This window comes from Chelonia mydas, chromosome 17 (genome assembly GCF_015237465.2).
Source record: "Chelonia mydas isolate rCheMyd1 chromosome 17, rCheMyd1.pri.v2, whole genome shotgun sequence".
Lineage (NCBI taxonomy): Eukaryota > Metazoa > Chordata > Testudines > Cheloniidae > Chelonia > Chelonia mydas.
This window is the reverse complement of record NC_051257.2, coordinates 1,628,888-1,648,219: the sequence shown is the minus strand read 5'-3', so window position 1 is coordinate 1,648,219 and position 19,332 is coordinate 1,628,888. Positions and strand designations below refer to the sequence as shown.

General features: G+C 40.7%; 1 protein-coding gene across 2 annotated transcripts in view; it reads left to right on the top strand.

Annotated features, from left to right (window-relative positions):
* FAM222B (family with sequence similarity 222 member B) overlaps positions 1 to 18,227 on the top strand; it is a 46,299-nt gene extending 28,072 nt beyond the window's left edge. For both annotated transcript variants that reach the window (XM_037880737.2, XM_037880738.2), the window contains exons 2-3: positions 4,453 to 4,580; positions 12,584 to 18,227. In XM_037880737.2, coding sequence (XP_037736665.1) covers positions 4,499 to 4,580; positions 12,584 to 14,172 — 1,671 coding nt within the window. In that variant the 5' untranslated portion in view covers positions 4,453 to 4,498 and the 3' untranslated portion in view covers positions 14,173 to 18,227. The remainder of the gene's footprint in view (positions 1 to 4,452; positions 4,581 to 12,583) is intronic.
* The last annotated feature ends 1,105 nt before the right edge of the window (positions 18,228 to 19,332 follow it).

Sequence of the window (19,332 nt, the reverse complement as noted above, 5' to 3'; positions counted from 1 at the left end):
CATCAAGGAAATGCTGCTTTCCCATGATAGCAGTCTGACCACTCTGAACTTAATGCTGTCTTGGGCTGCTCTTAGCCACTTGTTCACATTTTGAATGTGTCGTCATCCTGTTTATTGCTATGGGTACGTGTAAGGCATTGACGCTCTCTGTCGCACTTTAGCAAGAGGAAGAGTCACAATACTTTAAGACTAAAATGATATTTAAAGACTGAACAGTTAAATAAGCCCTCTGCATATCTCACTCTAGTGTTACTTGTGCAGTCATAAAGTATTGTTAGAGCAGTTTGTACTTTATATGGTGGTGCTCTTTTTTTAGGGGGTGTATATACAAAAGTTGTTACATAAAACATTAGAGGCTAAGAGATATTTTAGCCATGAAATAAGAGAGAGCAGCAGATCCTGGATTAGCCGCTGTTTTTATCGGGGTACAAATGAGATGCTTACAGGACCTGATGATGATTGATTAAAATCCTCTGCATTGCTGAAGTTTGCATTGGAACTCTGTCATCTTTGTTCATTGTCTACTCTTCACAGAGAAACAGGCCTCAGTTATGCCAGACTTGTGAAACTAATAGAGGAGTGAGGAAAGAGAGGGTAGATACTTTCTGCTGAATCTGAGCTTTTGCTTACTCAGGTGAAGCAGTAAAAGTGTATAAGGGAAGAATGCCAAAGTCTGTGGAAATTTACAACGTTTTTTTGTCATCTTTGGTTTAAAAGGGATCTGAATGCTTGTTTTGTCTTTCATTCTTGTTGGGTATAATTTGGAGGAGGGAACTGTCCACAGGATGCCAGGAAAGTTCTCATGGAATTCTGCAGCTTTGTTTATATTCATGAATAAGTTTCTTAAATGTAGAGGCTAAGCAATGTCTCTGTTCCTAAAATAATTTAATTTAAGCTCTGGATGTGGCAAGCCATCGCTGAGGGTTTTTTTAAACCCCTTTAAATCCCATTGAGAACTCAGTCTGTTACAGGCTGAGGAAAAATTACAGTTCAGGTTTTGAGGTCTGAAAGAAAATGCAAGATTTGTGAGGTGAACACAGTTATTGCCATCTATTAGTGACAGAGTCACAGTGAAGTTGTTCTCTTGGTGTTTTGCATAATTATCTAAATTCTGCACTGCCTGGAGAGTTCCATGTATTTATATTTCTCACAGGATTGCCAGTGAATTCCTTAGGTTTTCAAAGGGCTGTCTGTTTTGGGCTTGTCTGCCTTGATCAGTAGCGTGGAATAGTCATGCTGGCTTTCAGTGCCCTAAATTATGGTGAGCTCCACTTCTCCACTACTCACAACTGGCACTTGTTTGCACATGTAACTTAGTTGACAATATACCTGGGAGACTTGCTTCTAATATTTTGAAAGTATTCATGCTATAAAGATGCAGCTTTTTCACAAACAAATATTTGCAGAGAAAAACCTATCGGATTTCTGGTGCTTGGTTTTGATCAACCTTTGATCAGTTGGCTCAATAAACAAGTTAATGTATTGTACAAATTGACCAACTGTTATGATATGGAAAACTTTGGTTATGTCTACACTGCAGTTAACCTGCAGCTGGCTTGTGACAGCTGACTTAGGCTCAGGATAAGGGGCTGTTTAGTGGTGGTATAGACGTTCAGGCTTGGGCTGAAGCCCAAGTTCTGGGGCCCTTCCACCTCATAGAATTTTAAAACTGAGAACTAAATTTAGAGTGAAGATCCATGCTTCTGCTTTCCATCAGATAGCCTTTAATGTATGGTAGTGGTGAAATGATCGTTCATGGTTTCATTAATTAAAACTGTCACTTCAATGCAAAGCTGTTTGGGCATGTGTGCTTTAATTTGGGTATATCATGGAGTGTATGCCACAACTTGTATATCATTGGTGTCAGTCCCATTGATCTAATGGGAACTGATTTAGTCAAATCCAGTTTCAAATTCAGAAACTTGTAGTACTCTCCAAAAAGGCATCTACATGGAGTTCTGGTACCCGAAGAGCTCCAAAGAACCTCTGCCTTCTTGTTGATAGCCCAAGGTTCTTAAAGATGAGAACGACATAGAATGCTGCAAATGTTCTTCATTGCCCACTACTGTTAGGCTATGTCTACTCTACAGCTTACGTCAGCATAACTTCTGTCGTTCAGGGGTGTGAATAAACCACCCCCCGAGCAACGTAAATTACACTGACATAAGTGCCGGTGTGGACAGTGCTATGTCAGTGGACGAACTTCTCCCTCTGACATAGCTTCTGCTGCTCGCAGGGGCTAGAGTAGTTAAGACAAAGGGGGAGCTCCCGTCAGCTTAGAGCAGCTGCGTTAGAGAACTTATAGTGGCACAGCTGCATTGATACTGCCACGCTGCTGTAAACTCTCGAGTGTAGCCATGTCCTTAAAGTTTCTTCTAACTGTGATGGCCAGAGCTGATCCCAGTAGACCATAGAAGTTGCTAAACTTCCTTGCCAAGATACAGGATGTTTATTCTCAACTAGTTTCCTTGTAGGGGTAGAGGTTTGTTTCAAGTGCTCCCAATTGCTTGAAAGGAATTTGTTAGAAAACTTAGTTTTGAGTGGATAAAGTTTTCTATCAGTTGTGAAGTCCATCACTTTTCTATAAAATCTATCTTGAGCAGTCTGAGCTTTAGATATTATCACTAAGGTCCTGTTAACATGAGAATATAGCATCAATTTAACTAAAGGTGTGACTTCAAACCAGTATAGTTAGGGATTTGCACTGGTTTGCATGGACACTCATATTTTGGGTTAGTTGAAGTTAACTGGGAATAAAAGTAAGCAAAACTGACATAAGACACTCTAAAATTTAACTGTACAGCTTTAATGTGTAGACGAGGCCTAAAAGTCTTACCATCCTATATTTTTCAACAATACGCATCCCTGTGGAAACCCAGATTTTTGCCTGCCTTCTGTTAGCTGGTTTCAAGTTCATCATTCCCTTAAATAATTTACCTGTGTGGTGCTGAAATTCCAGTGAAACATCTGCTCTTTGAGAGAACAGCATCTGGAGCAAACAGGATTAACCTGTTAGTGTGGTGGCTGGTAAATGCATGCAATCCACTGCCTTTATTTCCCCAAAGGCATCTTGTTGGAGCGGCAAGCACCTTGCATAGAAGGCTGCTTTTTCTGAAGGTACTTGTTTTTGTTTAATAAGGGTTCCTGGCTCTACTGACTGAAGCACTTCTCACAAGGTGGCTTTTTGTGCTTCTCTAAATGGTGCAAGAATATCAGTTTAACTTTTTTTTCCAGTATTTGTTTTAAAATTATTTACCTAGAGCAAACAAAACCCCTTCGTCACTTATCTGCTGACCTGTCATGCTGATAAATGGACTACTGCCTTCCATTAAAGTCCGGGTGTATGGTACTTGGTATGGCTTCTTGGTGACAGCGGATCATTTTTCATTTGTTGACCTATCTCTGTGTTACCTTCACAGTACGTTTTAAAACACAGGTTAGTCTTCGCCAACCTGACATAGTGCTGGACAATCAGATTGCATTTTCTACCATTGTGTCCTCTCAGAATGACACCTAAGCAGACATGTCTGGCGCTAGTTCATTTACAACTGGGGCAGTGTCAGTCTCACTAGCTGAGTCTTGTTAGTGTTATGAAGGGATTTAAAGACTGAGTTATCTGTGCTGCAAAAGTCATTTCTTAACTCTGCGCCTAGGTATAAATGCTTATAAGAGAATTATCCTCTTTAGGTAGGTAGCTGATGTGCACCTAGAGGTTCTGTCTTCCTTCGTTTTAGAAGTAGGTTTGATCTATTTAAATCCTAGGCTGAAAAGGCAATATAGGTTCCCTGTTAGGGGAGTTTTGTAACCCTGAAAGGAAGCATTGTGTACGTCAGTTTTGCTCCTCTGTGCAATGTGCTGCATGCCATATAACTCTGGCTGTGGGTTATTCACTCGTCTTGTAAACTTCAGGGACGCTGTTTTGCTTATAGATAAAATAACTTTATTGCCTGGGTTTATTGGGTTGCAGTTGTGCAGCTTTCTCCGTTACTCAAGGACTACAGCTGTTCTATATCTTATCTTTGAACGGCAGCTTGGTAACTTTTTTTATGCAATTCGGTAGAACCACAGTAGGATGGCCTGTCATAGGAAATCCAGAACTTTTTTTTTCCCCTTCAGAATAACCCTGCAAATGCAAGTGCCAAAATTTGTCGTTTGTAGGTTAAATGGTAGAAACCGTCCAATGCTGGTGAATGCTGTTAAGTGTTGGCATTTTTCATTTCCCAGTTAGTGTACAGATGTGCCATACTAAAATGTCAGTTTAACCATCACCACAGTTGGAAAGCACATTGTTGCTATAGATAAGAATAAGATATATTTTTAATCAACAATACTGCTAATTAAATTGCATCGGTGAAGCATGGGTCCCTCTTTCACATAGGGATGGCTGTTTGCTTCTGTTTCATCACTGTATTATCTGTGTATTATAACCTTGAATTGTCTTTGTTGTTGCAGTGTGCGGAGGAGTGAATGCCCCATGTTGTGTTAATGCCTGTCTGCCATGCTGGCCTGTCTACCAGGACCAGGTGACCTCTCCTTTCAGCTTCTTTCTTACCCGCAGATGAACACTGGACTTCAGAAATGTGAGTGATGTTTTGCCTTCAGGACCAGGTTAATTGTTAAATCTGGCACTAGTATAGCTATGAAATAAACATTTAGGTACAGCGGAAAATCTCTTTAATATTTTGTCTTTTATGTTTTGTTGTGCCTTCAAGGCATCCATCAATAATGGTTGTGAGAAACCACTATCAAAGTTCAAGCATTAGCAGCTAGCCCTCCCTTTCCAGTGTTTGAGAGGTTAATTTTAATCATAGCAGTACAACGCACTTGAATTCTTGCCTCTTTACTAAAAGCATTAGGCAGTGAAACCGTACATATTGATTTGGCTCTTAATAGAATTTTTTTTCTGGTTCCTTTTCACCGAATTGAGTTGAAAAGCAGACCCCAATAGACGTTAAATCATTCTTAATGCAGAGTTGTTGCAGTTTGTTTTGTTGATATAGGGATATATTGTATTCTGATAAAACACAAGTAGTTGTAATCTGGCCAGTATTTCCAGTATTCAGAGTGCTGTCTCTCAATCCTGCTGTCTTTCCTGTGGCTTTGAAAATTCTTGCATAGAATATGGCGGTAACCAACACATTTACTTTCACTAACCTCTTTCATCCCTGTGACATTTTCACTGATATTTCAGGAGAACCTTCTATTCAGATGTAAACATTAGTTTATTAGGGAATAGTTTAAATCATCCTCTCTTTGTCCCCCCCCACTTCCCCTCATCCTCCTGAGATCCCTTGAGTCACAAATTGATTCCACAGTTGGGGTGGCAAATAAGAAACTATTCCAAGAATGTTTATTAAAGAACTGGGTATAATGATCTCCTTACAGAAATGTACTTTAGCCTGTCCGTAATATCTGCAACTTGTACAAGGGGGAAATTCATATCTCTTCATTTAGCTTTTGGTTTTGGACTTGCTATCACCTTTTTAAATCAAATAATTTACACTCCCATTATAGTCAAACTAAACAACATGTTATGGTCCATGACTTGCTAATGAAATTTGGCATGGGAATGTTGAGGAGTAAAGGTAATAGTCTACTAGTTATGTAACTGGAGCATACCAGGAGAGAACAAATTCTTGAGATGTGTGTGTCTTACATCACAGTATTTGTAATTTCCCCAAATATGCTTTGTAATTGTAGTAACAGTTGTGACATTAACACAATTAATATTAACAAGCAGTGGGAAGGACTTGAAGCCAGCCTAGGGAAAGAACAAGTTAAAGAATATTGAGATGTATTCAAGTCATTAGGGCCTGATGAAATTTAGGGTACTAAAGGAACTAGCTGAAGCAATCTCAGCACCATTAGCAGTTATTTCTGAGAACTCATGGAGAATGGACTAGGTCCCCGAGGACTGGAGAAGGGCATACATAGTACCCCCCTTTCAGAGGGGGAACAAAGAGGTGCTGTGAAACTATAGACCAGTCAGCCTAACGTCGGTACCTGGAAAGATACTGGAACAAATTATCAAACAATCAGTTTTTAAGCATCTGGAAGATAATAGGGTTATAAGTATAGTCAGTGTGGATTTGTCAAGAACAAATCATGCCAAATCAATCTAATTTCCTCCCTTGACAGGGTTTCTGTCCTAGTGGATAGGGAAGTTGTAGATGTGATATATCTTGATTTAAGTAATGGTTTTGACAGTCCAACGTGACATTCTCATAGGCACACTAGGGAAATGTGATCTAGTTTAAATTACTGTAAAGGTGGGTGCAAAACTGAAAGATAGTATTAATGATTTGCTGTCAAGCTGGGGGCATTTTTCTAGTGAGATTCCATGGGGTCTGTTCTGGTCTATTCAATATTTTCACTAATACTCTCCACTCCATTGTGCAACTATCTTTGTATAAATTTTGCAGATGACGCCAGCCTGGCACTTTTTGAAGACAGGATTTGAATTCAAAACAACCTGGAAAGTTGGAGAATTGGTTTGAAATCAACAAGATGAAATTCAATATAGACAAGTGCAAAGTACGACACTTAGGAAGGAAAAAATCTAATGCACAACTACAAAATCTGGAGTAAATGGTTAGGTGGTAGTACTGCTGGAAAGGATGTGAGGGTATAGTGGGTCACAAGTTGACTGTGGCTATATCTACACTATGGCTTATGTTGGCATAACTTATGTTGCTTGGGAGGTGAATAAACCACCCCCCTGAGCGACATACGTTACACAGACATAAGCGCCCGTGTGGACAGCGCTATGTCGGCGGGAGAACTTCTCCTGCCAACAGAGCTCCCGCCACTCGTGGAGGTGGTTTTATTATGCTGACAGGAGAGCTCTGTGTGTGCAGGCAAGCCCTGTGAGTCAACATTGTGGTGCAGTTGCAAAAAAGACTAATAGTATTCTGGGGTGTATTAACAGAAGTGTCCTATGTCAGACCCGGGAGGAGATTGTCTTGCTCTACTCAACACTGGTAAGTCCTCAGTAGAATACTATGTCCCCTTCTGGGCACCACGCTTCAGGAAGGATATGGACAAACTGGAGAGAGTCCAGAGGAGAGCAACAAAAACAAAAAGGTTTAGAAAAGCTGACCTGTATGGGGAGACTTAAAAAAAAAAAAAAAACTGGGCATGTTTAATCTTGTGAAAGGAAGACTGAGGGGGCCCGTCCTCAAATACGTTAAGGGCTGCTCTAAAGAGGACTGTGATTGGTTTTCCATGTCCACTGAAGATAAGACAAGAAGTAATGCACTTAATCTGCAGCAAGGGAGATTTAGGTTGATATTAGAAAAAACATTTTCGGATAGTTAAGCACTGGGATAGGCTGCCAAGGGAGGTCGTGGAATCCCCATCATTGTCGGTTTTAAGAACGGTTAGATAAACTTCTGTGAGAGATGGTCTAAGTATAATTTGTCCTGTCTCAGTGGAAGGGGCTGGGCTGAGCAACTTCTCAAAGCCCCCCCTGCTAGTCGTACATTTCTGTGGTTGCAGCAAGAGGATGTGCCCAGAAAGGGGCTTTCACAATGTGATATGCAGGTAGACTGCCATCTAATGGCATTCTCCCCCCACGTTTTTTTTTCCCCTCCTTTCCATCTTGTTAATATATGTAGCATTATGTCTTTTCAGCTGAATATTGCTGACTAAAACTACATGGGAGGGGATAGAACTTAGTGCACTTTCTTACAAAGAAAACCTACAATTTGTTAAAAGGCTTCCTTGGTTGGGGATCACTTCAGAGTATTGGAAAGCTTCATACTGAAAGGCCAAATTAGTGAAATCTTTTAACATGTTTGTTTGGTGAGATGAGGGATCTGAATTGTGGGCCAATTTCATACTGCATTAGTTCTATATTTTCTAAAGGTAACAGGAATATCTGTTAGCTAGCAATATCTCTTAGCCTGATATTGCCGGCTCTTTCCAGGCACTGCTTGACACTGGACTGAAAGCAGTACCATAACCTCATTTAGGACTTGTCTACACAGGGAAAAAGCCTGCAGTAGCTACTCCCACGCTTACTCTTGCTGTTCACTTCATGTCTTAGTGCACAATAATTTACTGCACTTTGGAAGCGCATTAAGCTAAACTGTTCAAGAAGTGCTCAGTAAGTGTGTCCACAGAGGGAGTTAGCGCTGAGTAGCTCGTGCACTATAAATTTGCACCCTAGCTTGCTGCTCACTAATTTTCCTAGTGTAGACAAGCTCTTAGTGAAGAGTTTAGGTACTGTGTTTAAAAGAATTTAGCACATAAAGTGGCTGGCAGATGTTTAAACGCCACTAATGCTTAGCAGTTCCAGTTAGCTCTGATTTATATTGAAAATCAAAATGCCCCCTCTGTGGCAGATGTGTATGAGATTATTTGGTGCATTTCTCCACATCCGGTATATGCATAAATAGTCTTGCTCCCGGCCAAAGGAAAGCTGAGTTAATAAGCATTTTTAATGAACAATGTGTGGGGGTTTTTTTTTTGTTTAGGGATAGCTGGAGAAGAGGATTTGAAATAGTCCCATGCTTTTTATAGAAGCCTTAAGAAACTGTATAACTGTACCAGATAACTTTTATTAATAGAAGTTCAGAAAGCCTGAGGAATTGTTCTAGATATAGCTCTCTGGATCACATTGGTCTTGCATTCTATTTAAAGCTCTACATAGTTACCTTCTTTTCTGTCCACCTCCAGATGAAGGACTTTTTTCTAAGGATACTGCATGAAGGCAGAGCTGCTAGATGACTTGTAAATATTTTGTCTTTTTGAAACTGATAACGTATCTGTTTGTTTATTTATTTTAAAGACTTTGCAAAAAAACAAAAAACTCAATTTTGTAAGATTTCAAGGGAAAGCAGAGTAACCCTGAAATTTGTCCTTCACACACGTGTGGGATTTCTCATTGGTCTCTTATCTGAATTCTTTCCTTCCTTCCTTCCTTCCTTCCTTCCTTCCTTCCGTTTCTTAAATATAACACTGAAGACAATATCAAATACTTGAGGCAAAGAATGCATTGTCAAAAGAGCAAAAATGCCTTTTTATTGGGCAATGATCATAGTTTTCAGTGATGTAAAGACAGGTGCCTCAGGGCCTTCAAAGAAAAAGATTGATTGAGGTGATGGTGGAGTAGCCACAGTTGAGACGAAGTATGGGTTTTATATTCCTGGACTAAAAGACTAATCCACAGGCTAAAATTAACTCCTTCCCAAAGACTGAGGACTCTCATTAAACCTGCAGGAAAATTGCAGCAGTTGAGAGCTTTACCCAGGAATTGGGTATAGCTCTTCTTTTTTTGTTTTGAATTTGATTATTGTAAGGATTCTTAAGGCTTGTTATACTTTAATGAATGTTAATGAAAATATAACCATAAGTAGGTTACAAAGCTGTGGTTTAAAGCCCGAATGTTAAATGCACATAAAGAAAAATGTTATATTCGTATTGAAATTAATCAGAGAAACACGCCATTGCTAACAAGAAAATATTTCTGATATTTAGAGGTGCACATCTAATTGTTGTATGGACTGGCACAGAAATCTGGAACTGATCACAAGTGATGGGGATGTTGGACAGCAAAGACACATTTTGTTTAAATTATGCTTGATATTTTCCCATTCATTTTGTCAGCTGAGCTAATCTATTTTTTTCTATCCTACGTAATCCCCATGACTACTTCACTGAAGCCTTGGAATCCCTGTACTGGTCCTTCAGGTCCCCTGAGTACGCCTTAATTCCTGTTTCTGACTTATTCACAGTTTTCTCTGTTTTGTTGCCCAAATTGATCCTGCAAAGATTAGAGTCTACTGTGAAGAAAAACTACTGGTGTAACATAGTTACATTTTATGTAGTATATGGGGAGCCTCAGGAATACGTTCTCTTGATCAGTCCTAAGTAAATTATGGATGTGTTAGCTAGTTCAGGGCAAGAGAGGCATTGACTCTGTAAACTAGAATTACATAGGAAAGGAGGGGGAAGGTGAGGGAATGGGTTGTTAACTTAAGAGAGGCCAATTCAAAGGGGATTTGAAAAATGGTTTGTCAATTACTTAAGATAGGACATCAGGTTTCATCTTGGTGCATGTTTAACTTGAACTGAAGGCTTGTTTTCACTCTTAAAGTAAACTATTGTGCTTTTAAAATAAGGAACTCTGGTTCAGAGCTATAGATGTGCTATAGTTATTAGATGCAAAGTGTTCAGTTTTGCATATTAAAATGTGATAAATATTTTAACTTCTACCTGACAATAATTGTAATGCATTGTCAAAGTACACCCAAGACCTTACCTACTGGAAAGGTGGCAAACTATCCAACATACTAGGTCACTAATAACATTTATTACCCAGTTTGATATTGGACTTCTGAAATTCTTGTCTAGTTTTTCCATAGAATGTAAAAGAAAGATGCCTTGAAGTGTTAAGCAGAAACTGAAATTGGCCAAGTTCACACAACCCATGTTGCAGAAAGGCCTGGATTCCCTTCAGCCTGATCAGTTAACTCTTTCATCAGAATTACCTAGCATGTTTCCAGGGTAGGCATCTTTTGGAAAAGGCAGAGAAGATGAGAAGGAATAGAAGAACCTGCTAAAAATACAGCCAACAAAGTTTTGAGAGCTGCTGACAGAAACCTGGCAACAGAGGACTAGCATTGCCTAACTTGGAGATGTTCCTGACTTCATTAGAAATGCAAGAGCTCAGTCAAAAAGGAAGTTAGAACCTGCATGACAGGGTGAGGTGAGACATGAGAACAAAGAGGATGTTCAGGTTAATAAATATCAAATTAGTATTTCCTCTAATTAGTAGGGAGGGTGGTAGATGCCAGTGCTTAAACACCATGGTGAGAGGCATCTCAGAAACAATGAAGATGGATAGGTAAACTGCCAGCTGGCACAGCTGAGTGCGTGCTGTGCTAAAGAAACAACTAGCTTATAAATATTCCCATTTTACAAAGGATATGTTTAATTTCGTTATAACTGCTTCTCCTTTTGGTATCCATCCCATCATCTCTTGCATTGCCCTTGGTTTCTAAGGACAGCTTTTCTTATAGAAGCAGTGCCCTGCCTTCAGTTTTAGAGACTAAAATCATATGCTCTGTAGACAGTGATTGAAAGGGAGCTAGTAATGCTGCTTAGACCTTAACCATACTTGGTAGATAACTTCTTCTAAGCAAATTGTTTTCCAAAAGGCTATAATCAAGTGCATATGTTCAAGCAAAGGTCTGCCTCCCTAGTAGCAGCATGATCTCTGGTGGGCTGTAGTTCCTAGGTCTCTTCTGCTTGGGACAGTGAGATACCAAGCGCACTGGCAATGGCCCTGCTGGGCTCTGGAGAAGTCAGCTGCAGAACCCCCTACCAGCAAATCACTGCAGTAGCGTGTGTAGGAGCTATGGAGGAAGCTGAACATCTTGTTCTATGAGAGGGGAGCTGCTTTTCTGGTGGACAAAATCTGCAAGGTGAAAAATCAAGCAAAAGGGGAATGGGATTATGGAAGAACAAGCCTGTATTGGAAGATTATAAAATTGCCTTTAAAGCAAAGGCAGTACAGCTTTGAAGGGAAATGTGCTGTCTGCATGGAATGAGATTACAGCAATCCACAGGTGCATTCAACCCTCCTAGATTTTCATATGGCCTTTGCTGAAATGTACAAATGGGAGCCTGCTGCTCAACCTTCAGCCAGGTGGATATCTGCTGAGTGAGGACAAATGGAACAGGATGACTGTCTGGAATAATTTTGCCCACATGTGGTAGATAAATGTGCCTTTAGGATCTGTTGTGGTACCCTGATTGTAACTGTTTATTGTTAGGATACTCTCCCAAACTGACTGTCATAGTGAACATGGAGATTAGCTGAGTAGGGGTGGACAGAGGTGAAAGGCACAAAATAATGCATCTTTAGCAGAATGGGAATTATACAATATAACCTGGCTAAACTAGAATTACTAAAGACTTCTCAAAGAACCTTTGAGTATTTGCCAAAGAAGACAGTTTAAAAAATGTTTAAGTGCCTCAATTTCAGAATAATGCTGACATTGAAATCCAAGTAGTTTTTATTTGAAGTGGCTTTATATGGGGCTCACACCAACATTCTGTGCATTTTTCCATTCTGTTCGCTAACTTCCTTCTCTGTTTCCTAAACTAGAAGCTCAGGATTCCAAGAACGGCTTAAGAATGGGGATTAGGGAGGGAGGGAGGGTGGGCAGAGGCAGATTTTAAGTCTGAGAATATTCATTAGGCTGCAGCATTTGCCCCACCTCTTATCCAGCATAGAAAATAATCTGAGGTGCAGGCCATCCGATGCGTTGATTGCGGCACACCTGGTTTGTCCAGAGCTCCTCAAGGGTTAATGTAACTACCATCATTTTCTGAATAAACTTAGCTTAAGAAATGGTTTGGTTCAGTTTTTACTCCCTTCAGGCTGGTCTTGCCTGAAGTTGAGTGGTGCGTCATGTTGGTTTCCACTGATCAAGGGAATCAGATAACTGGTGCTTGCCCGCTGGTTTTGGGAAGATTCGGCTCTTTTATCTTTTGAATGCTTTAACTTGCTTGTTCTGAGAGAACGCTGCTTCTTTCCAGGGTCAGTACTGATGGATTCCCTCTTTCTCCACAGGGGACACTACACAGAAAATGAGATCTGCACAGTATCCTACCCCAGCAGAATTGGATGCTTATGCTAAGAAGGTTGCCAACAATCCACTGACTATAAAAATTTTTCCAAACAGCGTCAAGGTTCCCCAGAGGAAACACATACGCCGTACTGTGAATGGACTTGATACTTCAGGCCAGAGGTATAGTCCTTACCCATCCCAGCCCACCACAAAAACAGGCCTGCTCGCGATAGTCAAATCTCCAGCTAAAGGAATTATCAAAGACTTTGACGGAACACGCGCACGTCTGCTGCCGGAAGCAATGATGAATCCCCCTTCCACACCATACATTGCACCTAGCACTTTAAACCACCCCCAGGCGCTTGCTCGCCAGCAGGCCCTTCAGCATGCACAGACTCTGCCACACCCCCAGAGTATACCGCAGCCACAGACTTTGCAGCTCCCTCAGGGTATACTGCAGCCACAAAGCTTAACACACCCTCAGGGTATACCGCAGCCGCAGACTTTGCCGCACCCTCAGAATATGCAGCAGCCGCAGAGCTTGCAGCATCCTCAGACCATGGCACATCAAACTCTGCAGCACCATGCAAACACTTTGCTGCAGCCGGGTTTACATGGAAGCAGAAAGATGCCGGATGCAGATGCGCCGCCGAATGTGACCGTGTCTACCTCAACCATTCCCCTCTCTATGGCTGCCACTCTGCAGCAGAACCAGCCACCAGACCTGAGCAGCATCGTGCACCAGATTAACCAGTTCTGCCAGGCCAGAGCTGGCATTAGCACTACCTCAGTATGTGAGGGACAGATTGCAAACCCTAGCCCCATAAGTCGCAATCTGCTGATCAATGCAAGTACCAGGGTGTCTACTCACAATGTTCCCACTCCCATGCCTTCCTGTGTAGTAAACCCTGTAGATCATGCTGCTGCTGCTATTCCGTCTTCTGCCTCTGTTAATGTACCCATGGTAAACATCAACAGGGTGCCGTCTGCATACCAGACTGAAATGAAATCAGTTGCATGGAACCAGCATCAGCTTGCACATCTGCAGCAAATGTGTGGCGATGCTGCTGGACCTACTGGACTTGCCGGGAAGCACCCTCACAGAGAGATTGCAGGGCAAGGTTTTCCTGGTAAAACTTCAAACTACCCTCAAGAACTGTGCATGAGCCAGTCTTTCAACTTAAAGCCCCCTATTGAGAAGCCTACACCTTCCCCACCTGTGAATGGATTGCAGGGACCCTTGCCATATACTAATGGGCACTATTTCCAGCCCATATGGAATAACATTCTGCCCACACCGAACAGTGACAGCTCTGGGTCACAGGACCTTGCCATGCCTTTTCATGGAGGACAGCCAGCAGGGGCACCACTAGATTGTGCAGCAGGAGCTCATTATAGAGCCGGAGCTGGTTCATCCAGCCAGAATAGTGTGATGCAGACCATGGATTACCTAAGTGGGGACTTCCAACAGGCTTGCTTCAGAGATCAGAGTATGGCTGTCCTGGGAAAAGTCCATCGGCCTCCCATGAACCGAGCGCCTGAACCAACTGATAGTCGAAATCTTCATATTCAGCACCCGGGGTATAGATAGGCTGCAGTCACTTTCACAGACAAAATTAGAGGTTTAGTCTTAATTTTAATTAATAAGCAAAGTATTTTTAATTTGCAAACTTGTGTGATCATTATAATCATTGAAACAAGACTTAAGGTATATTTAAAAGCTTTACATCCACATTTTTCCTGTTAGCATCAAATATATAACATGCCTTTTGTTTCAAATAACTTGATTACACTACTGCACCCCACAGCTATTTCTTCATCACAGAATCCTCTTTGCTCAGCTTTTGCCTTCTACTTGGTGACTACTTGCTGGACTGTTAAGTTGCTGCAGGGTTCACAGTTGCATCTAGTAGCCAGCTCTTTAAAGAGCTAGGTAGCATAGATGCTTACATTTCCATCTAAATTTCCTCTGCAGATTAAGAGCAACAAAATTTGTCAGGAAGTAGGGCGTATTTTCAACTCTAAAGCCTGTTTCATTAAATGCATTAAACGTTGACCATTTGCACTGTCTAGCGACTTATTTAATTGAAAAGAGAGCCTACTTTTGAAAGGATTTAGCTAGGATTATATATTTAGGCATTAACATAGGAAGAAGCTTTTTGCTAGCTCTTGCAGAGAGTTCTGCATTTATCATTTTGACTTTGGTCTACCTCCAGAGTCAAAAGCCCCTCACAGACCTTCTGGATGCTTTGTTGAGGACAGGGTATGGGAGTGGCAGTTTTTGGGTGTAGGGTACATAGCTACAATAGTAGCTGCCTCCTTCCCTCTTCGCTTCCACTTGACCATTTTAAAGCTAACTATGTCTGAACCCCTCGCTGCTAGGAGTCTGGATTTCCTGATACAAAGTGCTGTATTGAGGTTTTATTCCAGGAATCTAGACCCACTGACGACCCCACAAGGGTTCAGTTGCTCCTCCAGTAGATAGAATTAATTTTAGGGTAGATTAGCATATTTAGAAGTCTGTCTCCACTGTAAAGGTAAGGGCACATATAGTGGCTGGCATGGCGTTCTCACATTCCGACAGCATCAATGAAATGAAAGGTATTTGCTATGAAACGAAGCTCTAGCCATGAGACATGGTGGGACTTACAGCCCTGTATTCTTATATGTTAAAGCACCAACATAGATGCTATAGAACAGTTCTCATATCTGGGAATTACCATTTAAGCTATTTTTAAAGTACTCTTTTCCCAGATTCTCTGTGCCTAACTACTTCTCTTCCCTCCCCATGTCACTTAAAGCAGCTAAATGAGTTGGTGACAGATAGAACACTAACTATTGGATAACCTCAATGTCTCATTCTCTTCAGCATATTGAAACATCCCTTCTTTTAAAGCTAAATTTATTGTAAGTAGGAAGTTTCTCATCTCTGTAAATGAGACTAATACTTGAACATAATGATCACAGTCAAGTTTGGAATTAAAAAAAAAAAAAAAGTAAATGCATTGATTCTTTATATGTACACTGGCTAAAAATATTGCTCTACACTGTAACTTTTAAGTGTAATATTTCTGTATGAATGTCGCCTGGTAGCGTGGGTTTGAGTAGCATTGTGTATGAGTGAACCCCCTGGCCTCTGCCATTCACTGGCCTCCCTCACAGCCCTTTGAAAAACAAAGCCTTAAGTATTTGCTCCTTGAACTTTCCTTAATGAGCATGATTTAAAATCTTAAGACATCATACAAAATTTAAAAAAAAAAACACAACAAACTTACAAGTTTTGAAGTGATGTCATAGTTGGCTAGAGATTCTTAAAGATTTTCGTAAATGGAAAAAATTAGAAAACATTTATTTGTATTTTTTAATTTAGACGTGTAGTTCTGGGCTGTAACAAATATTTAGGTTTCAAAGCTTAGCAGAGTACGTTTTCTGATTCCTTGCGTAAGGTAGTACACTTACACCATGTCATTATTTAAATTCTTTTAAGTGTACTATAAACCGTTCTTTAGTGATTACTCTTTAGCAAAGTTAAGCAGTCTGACTAAAGACGGATTAAATTATGTGTTGGCTTGTGTTGCCTTATATTTAAAAGGAAAAATTGCCTGATTGTGTTATGCCAAATGATAGCAACATGAAGTCCTAATTTATTGTTTATAATCGTATTCCTGCAGTCTTTGTGAAAACTGGTAAATATACATCTATGAAAGAACTAAAACCCTAAGGCTTTTCATGCAATATTTTTCTGAATACATTATCTTGGAAGCCAAGGATTGAGTCTGAAGCTGCTTCCCTTCCATTTTCCCTGTCGCCTCTTCCCCTCCTCCAAATTGATCTAGGGCTGTGCTGTGACTTTAACATTTCCCACTAAGGTAGTTACTGTAAGGTGTTCTGCTACCTGAAACATGCCTACGTTTTATTGGGTTCATTAGCCTACTGCAAGTACAAACCCCAGACGGTGATTCATCTTCTGCTCTCCCCCCAAAACGGAGAGCTAGTGAAACCCCATGTTTCAGCTCTTGACAAAAAGTGGTGTAAATGTCTGAAGTTATGCTAATGTTACAGTAAGCCATTGGAGATAGTCTGAGAGTCTTGTCATGAGTTGTTCTGAACTAATAACTGCCAATAGAATCGTCACCTCTGAGACTTTGGCCTGATGCAGCAGGACTGTGAAGCAAAAATATTCAAGACACATCCAGGTAGGACATTCCATTAGCTGTTCAAAAAATTAGAACAATTTTGCTATTAAAACCTACTCAGATATTTCGCCTTGTTCTGAGTCCAATTTTTATTGAAAATAACTACATTCTGCATCAGTGTATGACTAACAGCTTTTTCTTATACTTAAGAGATTTTTACCCTTTTTTAATCAGTGTTTTTGTTCACTTACATGCTTAGTTTATAGACTCAACCTGTAAAAGAAACATTTACTCCAACATGAACCCAGCAATAAGGGTCCAGTAAAGGGCCCCACTGGACGTGCACTATTGCTCAAATGATGACAAAGGATCGGGTGCTTGGTACTTAGTATCGTTTGGTAGAATCTTTTTATTTTGGGACTCTCTTATGCAGAGTAATGCTCTGGTGTGTTTAGTAGGAGCCATGCTTTTGACTTCTAGAAACATTTCGCAGTATTCGTTCAGCTTGATATTTTTCCTTCCCCCAGTTCCTGCTATAATTTTACTAATACAAAGATGAGGAACTGGTTCTAAGAAAAATATAGCATTCTGGTCCTATTCCATGCAATATTGAATGCTGTGAAAGTTTCCCTACCTAGTAGAACTCTGTTTTGCATGTGTTTAATTTGTACAGCACTTTTGTAAACTCTCTAGGCTTTCACTTGGGTCTTTGACATAGATGGGTGTCTTCCATTGGAATTTACACCACTGTTCCGATTAGAGCACTTCCAGCTTTCCACTTCTTCTCCACTGAAAGGTCAAGCACTTACGACCTCTGATGCAAATCTCTTGCATCCCCATTTCCATGTCTGGATATTGATGAAATCAATCTTTGACATTTATGGAATAATTCTTTCCTTTGGGGGGGAAAGTAAGGAGCTAAATATTTCATATGTTTTTCTCAGTGAGCTCTGGATTATTTTATGCTGTGCTGTCAGCACCATAATCTATCCCCTCCTAATGCACTACACTGGTTCAGCAGAATATTGCTATGCAGACACTTCTGCTGGTTTCTAATAATTTACTTCTGCCCAGTGGAGGTTGTTAGTAAACAGAGCAGAGAAGGGATAAGTGTGAAAGTGGTGAAAAGGCTTCCAATGGGAAACTTCCATCTCTGCTGTATCTTTTCTGTTGAGCCGTGGCTTTGAAGCTGTTATCAGCCCAATTTGTTACAGCCCAAAGTTAAAATTTTATGATGACAGTTGTGAATTTTCTTTCTTAGAGAACCTTTTCTGAAGCTTATGATGTGAAAGATGTCTCCACAGAACTCGGCCATTCCCGTAGAAACCAAACAGAAATGTTTGCTGGGGTTTGCTGTGGAGAGAATCGGGAATTGCTGCTGTATTTCATTAAAACACATACTGATTATATACGCTGCTTCTCATGTGCTACGGGTATAACGAGAATCTTTTTTTCTTTTTTTTTTTTTCTTTTGGTCTTCAGGAAAAATAAAAACTAAAGCCAAAAAGTCCTTTTCCCTCTGCCCCTTCTGCTGTTTTTATGCAGTGTGAATGAATGAGGCTTGCTTGGCCTGTGGTATTCAACTATAGTCAATGGCTGCAGGATGGACGTTTGCTGTGATAGTCTGCACTAAGAAATTCTGTGAGACTGTTACGTCGTGCAGAAAACTGCAGGCCAAAAAATGGTAAAATTCCTGAAGAAGTCTGTGTTTGGGCTGGGTTTTCTCCATTCCTGATCTTTCTGTCTTGAGAGCTGTGGGGATGTTATTTCCCTTTTAGTTTGATGTCATGAAAAATTGTTCTTAACTTGAAAGTTACTGTCATGGTCCTCCTGTCTCCTCTCCACTGCATTTTTCAGGTAGAGTGGAGATGAACTCTCCCCAGATGCCAATATGAGTGCTTCGCTAGCTGGAACGCTTTGAATGAAGCAGAAACAAGGTGCATAGGCAAGCTGAGCACCTCTTCAAAGTAACCATCTCTTGTGAGTGTTCAATGAGAAACTTCCTATTAACCCATTGGTTTGTGGTCTGCTCCAGTTCTCCCAAGCATACCTTGCTCTGGCTGATCTTAGAAGTCGAATCCCCTTATCAATCTAGCATAAAAGAATATTGAAAAGAAACCACCGTACCCCATTAGAGACGCCCACAGGGGTTCAGTAGATCAGGTCTCAGCAAACCCCGAAGTAAACAGTTCGTTCTGCAACACTCAAATTGGAAAACGAGCGAAGTGGCTATGGCAAGGCAGATTAATCTACCAAGTCGTCCATCCCAAATAAACTGTGACCTGCCGGTTAGTGAAATGTACTGGCGTTTACCTCTTACTTCTCAAGTAGAGAATAGGAGGAAGATTCAGGGTGGGATTTGTAAAGTACTCTAAAAGGGTACTTTAACACATCTTATTTTAACAAGGCAGAGAGAATAAAAATCTTTGAGGAGAAGGACAAAACTTGTGCTAGTTGGAAGGTCTGTTCCATTGCTCACCTGTTGTGTGACTTTCAGAAGTTATTAGAATGTGTGCGCTTTCCATGTAAGGGCAAACTAAATCTAAGGTGGCATGTTTCTGTTTGGAAGGGTGTAACTGTGGAGACTCCCTTTATTCCTGTTAAGGATTTGGAGC